An 8,521-nucleotide genomic window follows, 5' to 3' on the forward strand; every position below is an offset into this window, starting at 1 on the left:
TTCCATCGGCTGTTTCGCCGTTGCCTTCTGCCAGAATGGCGGGATGCTCAGCGGAAATTTGTAACCTGCTGGTTGCGCCATGTCATGCGGTGTTGTATGATTTATATTGAATCCGTGCGTATTGACGACTGAGGAGATAACTCAATATGAAAAAAGAATTTAATTGAAACATAATCTTTTCTCTCGGTTCTGCACATGTTAGGCTCTTAGCAATACGGACTGGCCGTAGTTCTCAAGATCAGCTGACCTGTGGTATAAAGTATAAAAATAGATATAAATATGCATATATGTAGATCACTATCATGATGCCAAGCCGACCGGATGACAGTAATGTTTCAACTCGAAGTCCCTTAGTGCCATCTCTGGTAGCAGTATTCGATTTGTTACCATGACATTGATCATAGTGATCTGTGACCGAACCCAAAACATATTTTGTAAACCGATTTTTTTTGTCTAATGGAACCACTAATCTTAACTTCATTCCACTCAAGCGGGACTGTTTGAGTTTATTAGTATTGATTTTAATTTAACTGCAGTTTGCCAGTGTTTCTCTATCGAGACTAGAGAAATCAAGAGAAGGGCTACGACTTAACATTATTCTGAAAAGTTTCTCGACCCTGTCCAGTCAATTAAGACAGAAACTACTCTTTGATGAAGCTCTTCGAATTTATCCTGTTGAGTTAGATTTTTTAAATTTTTGAGAATCTCTTTTCATAAGTAAACTTTTTTAAAAAATTTCAATTAAATGTATGGTTCTGGGCCCCGTTTAAAAAAAAACAATTGAAAATCCTTGGAAAAAATTGATGGTCCAGAATCGAAGAAAATCGAAGACTGTTTTCCTCTTTCTTTTTCAAAAACATGATATGGCTGCTAAACAGCAAAACGGGGAATACTTATGGATATTTTGACGGCGTGAGGTGCATTTGAACGTAAGCAGTCGGGCGAGCGGGCGGTTGCGATCAGGAATTTATGAATCTAATGTTTTCAGCAAATGGTAAGCAGTTGCAATAGCAGTTCGAATAGCGTCTGCCCTAAGTTTGTACTTCTGAAATTTCTTCCGGAAAAATTTAGGGTAAAAAGATGGTTGAAATAATTTATATTAGAGTCAAATGATTATAGTAATTACAAGATCATTTCAATTAGTTACGTGTTATCAATTACAAAGCTACTTTAAGTAGGTTGTTGAAGTTTGCTCTAAAATGAAATTGGGCCTGCACACTTTGGGGGGGGGGGGGTCTAAGAAGTTAAGAAGTGTTTGATTGAAATGATGCTGGTGAAAAACTGATCTGAGTTGTAATGATCGAAAGCGGCGGTATATTTGGTTCTGAGTATAGTGAAGGTATGTTGGTTAGACTCCGCTGGCTGATACATGGAGACCGTTCGCCACTCCCAGATCCAAAATATCGTCTGCATGTTGACGTTTGCGCTGAGTAGAAAACAGTTTTTTCAGGGCATCTCTGAATGTCGTGTTCAGCATAGTGTAGAGAAAAGGGTTTACGGTACTGTTGACATAGCCTGTCCATACAAATATTTTCATGGCTATAGGATTCACAGTCTGCAGACCATTGCCCTTTAAGGGCCAGAAAGTGAAGAGTACCATGTATGGAAACCAACAAATGAAGAACAGTCCAAAAATGACAAACACTGTGACTGTAGCTTTGTTCTCGCGGTAGATTGTGTCCACGTTGTTCATTAGTTTGTGGATTGCCACACTTGTTCGCGGCGGCTGTCGCCTTTTGCTACTAACTGAGGGCCGCGAGGAGATCTCGGTGCCAGCAGAAGCTCCTCCGTTAATGGTGCCGGACGCATCTGCTGACGAAGACGTTCCGGGCACCTCTAGAGTGCTGTTGTTGTTGGTTTTTTTGTTATTGTTGCTGTATGATTTGCTGAATCTGCCGCTGCTGTTTTGCACATCGTTACTTGCACTGTTTGCACTGACAAAGACGGTTTGCTCGCGAATTTTCTTGCTCTGAATTCGTGCCATGTGCAGTATGTCGATGTACATGAGGGCCATGACTAGCAGGGGAATTATGAAGGTGACCAGGCCGACTATGAGACAATACCACTTGTTTCCCATGTCATAGCCACATTGGGTGGGGTCTCGGGTGTTCTGCACAGAACCATCCGCAGTATTCCAACCGAGAAAGATAGGGAGAAAGGAGTTTCCGATGGAGATGACCCACACCAGAATCATACACATGGCGATTCTGGGCTTGGTCACCACAAACCTGTACTCGATCGCATACTTGATGGCCAGTTTGCGGTCTATAGTAATGAAAAGCAGGTGCAGTACAGAACCCGAACAGAGCATCACGTCCAGACTAACCCACACATTGCATAACACTGTCCCAAAAGCCCACGATTGGGTCATCTCGTAATAGGTAGCGAATGGCAGAACCAGTAAGCCCAGGCATAGATCAGTGGTTGCCAGACAAAATATAAAAATATACTGGGTCGATCGCAGGGTTTTAGTCTTCAAAATTGCAATCATAACCAGCAAGTTCCCTAATATGGTAAGAATTGTAACAAGTGCAAGACATAATGATGCAAAATAGAATCCATAGGATTGCAGTGTTTCCGCAGTTTCGCCTTGCTCATCATCTGAGGCATTTTGCGCCCCCGCCACCACCGACGCTGATGAAAGGTTGAAAGAGGCGTTCTTTGCCCAAATTTTAGCTTCAGTAGCCGCCGCAGTCATCATCTGCATTGCTGAGTGCGAGATCAAAAAAACCGACCGGACAGCGCCGGAGGCAGAAGAGAAGCTGATTACTAAAGTGACTTAGGTAGACTTATAAGTGAGCAGCAATGCAATTTGCTTGCAGATATCAGTTAGCAGTGAAAAAGAAGCAGGGATGAAGCGTTAAGCGTGCCTATAAGGGAGGCGAAGGTAGCTGTTTTGGTAGCCAGATGATAAATTGGTGATTTGCTTTCAACTGCATTGATCATTGTGAGTTTGTAATGGAGATAAAATTGGCCAAATGATTTTGTAAAAAAGGATTTGAGCCACAATGTGCTGCGTCACTTGACTATGTATGTCACCACAAAAAGGAACGTACAAGCAGGTTGGCGGTCTCTAAAGCTCCTGTCCGGTTCTTCTACTTGGCCGCACCCTCCTGTGTAAGCCCTACCGCTGCGAAATAATAAATCAATCAAAGGGGATCAGCTCTTTTTTCTCTACCACAAACACTACCTCCATCTGTCAATAAAATAAACGAGGAGCCACCGGCAAGAAATAATGTATTTTTTTTTGTCACAATGCGACTAGCATCAGGTACTGAATTGAAGCCCGTCCCCGTCCACGTCCCCACCCCTGCCCCGGCAGCAGCAGTTTGCTTCTTTTTCACAATCGGCCCAGATATTAAATCGTCTCAGTGCATCGGCTCAATGCACTAAGGTCGCTCACTGTGCTCTGACAAACACTAAAACAGGTGAATCCCAAAATGCGTTTTACTTTAACATCAGGCAAATGGAAGCTGCTTTAAAAATCATCAACAGATCAGATATGTATTTAAAGACGAACAAGATAAAAAGAAAACTCAGTTATTAATCGGCCATTTAAGATTGACAGCCAAGCATTTTTAATACACAAGTAGATTTTTAAAACACAAGTAGATTTCTTAAGTAGAAATACACAAAAAATGGGTTGAGATTAAAAATAAATAACCAATTCATTTTACTAATGATTGTTGGTCACTATAATCTTTGTTTGGTCAAAAATCAAAAAATACAAAAGCTGAATAAAACAAGGTCAGTATTTAAGCCTTTTTCCTGCGGTAGCTGACTACAAAAAAGGTGCCTACGTACATAATCTGCCTTAGGGGTTTATTGATCGCAACATTTCGTCCGTATTTCTGATTACGAAAAAATCACCCAGGTTAAATGCAAGCACTAAGTCCGGTATTAAAAGTAAGTCGATCACAGGTCCGAAAACTGCAGCTCAATTTAGCTGCATGTGCATCAGGTCAAAGCCTGTTTTTTTTTCTTTTAGATATTGCGAAAAGAGCGATTCACTGTTATATTATACAAAAATCGAACAGGCATAAACCCTGACTTAGTCTTTTACAGGGGAAGCATAGGGGAAAGAAATGATTTTCTTGATAGAAATATGTTTTGGATCAACACTAAATTGTAGGAACAGGTTTGTCCAACAATTACTTTGATCATCACCGTAGTTCAGTGGGGCAAGGACGGGGGTTATGCGCTTTTCTTTCTTAGGGTCCTCCTTTTTACACTGTTTCACGAAATGTATTTTCTGGCTGACCGTGATCGACCCGAAAACTTATTTTTGTGAATGTTTTGAAAATCCACCCACACGTTATGTCAAGTACAGCAACATGCAAAACTGGCCAAATTCGAATTTCGCAAACAAGTTGCACCACATTAACTTTGTTAAAGTTTTAAGCAAAGTTAGTTCTAAAAGTTTCAAGCTTTGTCATTTTTGTCTACAATCAATTCAATTTGAGAAAAACGCGTTTTAAAATTAAAGTTTTTATTTTTTTTGTCGGGATAGTTTAAATCAACACTGTATTAACGCGTGAGTGGTGATTTAATCCGTGAGATTTCTAAGCCGGAATAAATCACCACTCACGCGATAATACAGTGGTGATTTAAACTATACCGACAAAAGAATAAAATTTTAATTTTAAAACGCGTTTTTCTCAAATTGGATTGATTGTAGACAAAAATGACAAAGCTTGAAACTTTTAGAACTAACTTTGCTTAAAACTTTAACAAAGTTAATGTGGTGCAACTTGTTTTGCAAAATTCTGGCTCAAAAGTTTCCCCAAAATTGATCATTTTTCGTTTTAATCAGTCAATCAAAAATTACTCCAACCTTTTTGTTCATTTGCCTGCAAACCTCTTATGAAGCCCAACACACTTTAAAAAACTCCACAAGAAAGAGCAAAAGCTTTTTAAAATATTTTAAAAAAATTGGTGTTTTATGTAGCAAAAAATGACATTTTTTGGCTAACAAACGAAAATAAATAAGCTGAGAAAATTTTACAATTCTTTACAGTTTTTTTTTTGGCAACATAAGAGTCCTGAAGTGATAGTGTTTTGTCAGTAAATGAATTAATAAGTTTGGAATAATTTTTTGGTTGACTAAACAGAGCCAAACATGATCTGTTTAGTGTAAATTTGTGGGCCAAACCGTTGCAAAACAAAATACTACATATTAATTCTAATGAAATTTTGAGCCAGGTTTCTTCCAAATTCCAAACTCAACCCATTTTCAGAAAAACGCGTTGGAAATGTCAATTTTTATTCATCTTTAAACCCTAATAACTTTATAAAAAAAGTTTAAATGTGAACTGTGTTTTTTTTTTAAATTTGAGCATAGGATTATACTATTTTCCGGATAAAATAAAAACAATCCTCAAAAATTTAAAAACATAAAAAGTCTATTTAAAAAGTCGAAATTTGTCTGAAGAAACAATCAACCCGATCACAAACGTTGCGTCACTTTTTTCCAGTCGGATTTAAAAAAAACAGCTATTTTCTAACCGTTGTTTGACCCAAAATATCAGTCACAACTTGAAACGTTTGAATCGCTGTTCAATTTTGAATCGCTGTTCAATTTTAACTTTTTGTGGATAATTACTTTTAGACAACCGGTTTGAATTGCGAATTCGCCGCTGAATCAATGTTAATGCATAGGTTGGCTTCGATGAATCATTGCTAATTTTAAGTAATTTGCAGAAATGAATCAGCGCTGAATCAGAGCATGATTAATTAGTTCTAACCTATGCATAACAATTGATTCGGCACTAAATTTTCGGCAATTGATTCGGCACTAGAGTTCAACCCGGGCATCTAATTGACAAAAAATCGAAAAATGAATCGTCTTTTAAACGTTTAATTTTCTATGGTACCAGATGGATCAAGTTTGTATTTTTTTGCAGCTTTTTCCGATTAGGAGAGAATGTTTTGTCAGGTACGTGGTATTTTCGTCTCTTATTTAGACCAAAATTAACAGAAGCGTATTTATCTTAGAAGGCTAGCAACCAATTCAAAAAAAATACAGACAAGACTGTTCGAGTCAAATTATAAAACTTAAATGTTCCGACTGCCGTTGTGCGATTGAAATGTGTTAGTTAGAAACAGCTAAGAAAAATAAAACCTTGTGATTTTTTTTTATTTATGTGTTTTTTCTATCTTAAAAACGAAAGATATCACATAAAAAAATTAATTTTGCATCTGGTTACGTATTGACAAGAACAAAACGCTTTTATCAGTTCATATTGCAGCTGATCAATTTTGCGCTGACGATTGCTTAGTATGATATTTATCGCGCGGTAAAAGTCCTATGTCAATTCTAGTGGTCAAATTGGTCCCAAATCCAACTCCCCATAACATAAAAAGTAAGGGTCACAAGTGATTGCTTTTTTTTAGTTTTGAGCTTTGGTTATCTGTAACTTCCAGATAGTATGTAGAATATCCACCAAAAATGGCTAGTTAAAAAGTCGAATTTGGTCAGGAGAGAAAAAACCTGAGCGGAAATATTCTGTCGCATTCTTTCAAAGTCGGATATACACAAAAGTATCTCTGAAAAGTGTAATTTTTAAATTTATTGATAATTTTAGGTTATATTTTTTTCGTTTGCCTGAGAAATGTTCTTTGTCAAGAGCCCATTTGTCCGTTTTCTATGTTAGCTAAACTCTTATTAAAGAAGTTATTGATCTCTAAAGCATGCGAAATTATCTTGTCTGAGGATCTAACGATACATAAATTAAAAAATAGGAAAAAGATCAAATGGCTGAACGAAGTATTCACAGGCGGTGAGCGGCTCTGATGGTTTTTATTGCTACTTTCAGTTTTAGGTTTCATGACGCTTTAATCTCAGACTGAGCTGAGTCGGCTTGAAGCATCTACTGGAATCCATTTATCTGTCTGTTGGGAGACAGACTGGAACATCATTTTCAACCAGCGTGTCCTACAAGGAACATTATTTCTCATGACTGTTTCCTAGTACATCCTATCTTAGTACAGGCTAACGCAGGAAAACAGGCCATAAACTAAAATGGGAATTGGAAATCAGCGGTAACAAGAAATTAAAACAAAAAACTTTAACTATCACATGCGAGGCTTACGGCATCTTTTATATCTCAATTACTCGATTAACTTTAGTTGAAAAAGTTTGAGCAAGCCTTTTTCACATCTCCACAATCCTTTGTGCTATATAAAACGTTTAGAAATTATGGCGGTTGAGGGGACGCGTAGCATGATTAGTTCACAGATTTTGTGAATCTCTAAAAGCATGTAACTTTCCCAAAATGGGCAAAAACTCTAAGCCGTTTGATATTGAGATTGACTAGATAAAATCAAAAAAGGCTCCAAAAAACACACTGAAGTAACACCAAATCAGGGGGATGTTTGATAGATGCTTTCAGAGCTGAAGGTCAAGCACTAAGAAATTCTTTCTTGATTTTTAAATGGAACAGCATTGATGAACAGTGTCAAATTTAAAATAATCTTAAATAAAATTCAAATACCAAATTCCTCATTCTTGTTCAGCTACCTGCTAACAAAAGCCTGCAGTCCCCTTTGTCTACGTTTTCTTAACAATAATTTAATTTCACTCAGAGTGGTCGCAGTTCAATGACGTCAATCAATAAAAAACGTTGCCGGTGTTGAGGCCCCGTTCATTGGATTTGATAGTTTCAGCGGTTACTTCAAACGAATTTTTCACGCCTTGCTTGCATTAATGGTGCAACAGACAATATTGACCCGACTTTTGTCTAGCTTTATTCAAAATTGCAAGGCCAAACTGTGCATTTTGTCTAATGCAAGCGGCTTCCGCAACAGGCCAAAATCAAGTTAGTCGCGGAAGCCGTAACACTGCTACTTTTAAAAAAATCTTCTTTGCTGTTATTGATTCCAGGAATGAATAGCTGAAATACTGTAACACTCAAAACTGCTCCAAAAACATGCGTATTCGCGGAACCCACAACAGTACTTGCGGAAACCGGAACAGTGATTGAATCCACAAACCTATAATAAAATATGTGGTAGTGAAAATCAGCTGTTGCGAAACCTGGAACTGTAAGCACAATCCGCAAACTTTAAGCGGAATCTGCAAAATGTAAGCAGAATCCGCATTTTTTGCTGATTCCACTTCCATATATAGCAGCGTTTTAAATTAAATGTTCAACTTCCATTTCCATTTTGCGCAACCCGTTACAATTGCGAAATCCAGAAAAACTAGCTATGGTCGCACATTGCGAAATCTGCGGCAAAAAAAAACATGCCGACAAATTTTACATCACAAGTATACGTATATGAAAACCTCGGAGTTTTTACAAATGGAATCCATTTACACTTTGAAGTTTTTTTATAGGCCTATCTTTAGATTCATTAGGCCTACAGACAAATTGTGCGCCTATCCAGTGCACAGGTTAGCCTTGTAAGGAAATAAGTACCTATCAATTTAACCAGACAATCAACCAAGCTTCCACATGGGAAAATGTTCAATTTCGTATACGACGGCTGTGGAATATAGTTTATCATTTCTTTGAAACAA

The 8,521-nt window shown here is 37.7% G+C and overlaps 1 protein-coding gene across 1 annotated transcript; it reads right to left on the bottom strand.

Moving 5' to 3' along the window:
* Positions 1-1,089: 1,089 nt before the first annotated feature.
* On the bottom strand, positions 1,090-3,948 carry LOC134854275 (histamine H2 receptor-like). Its single transcript, XM_063870471.1, has one exon. The coding sequence runs from the start codon at positions 2,705-2,707 to the stop codon at positions 1,349-1,351; it is 1,359 nt and encodes a 452-aa protein (XP_063726541.1). The 5' UTR covers positions 2,708-3,948; the 3' UTR covers positions 1,090-1,348.
* Positions 3,949-8,521: the final 4,573 nt, after the last annotated feature.

This window comes from Symsagittifera roscoffensis, chromosome 9, assembly GCF_963678635.1.
Source record: "Symsagittifera roscoffensis chromosome 9, txSymRosc1.1, whole genome shotgun sequence".
Classification (NCBI taxonomy): Eukaryota; Metazoa; Xenacoelomorpha; order Acoela; family Convolutidae; genus Symsagittifera; species Symsagittifera roscoffensis.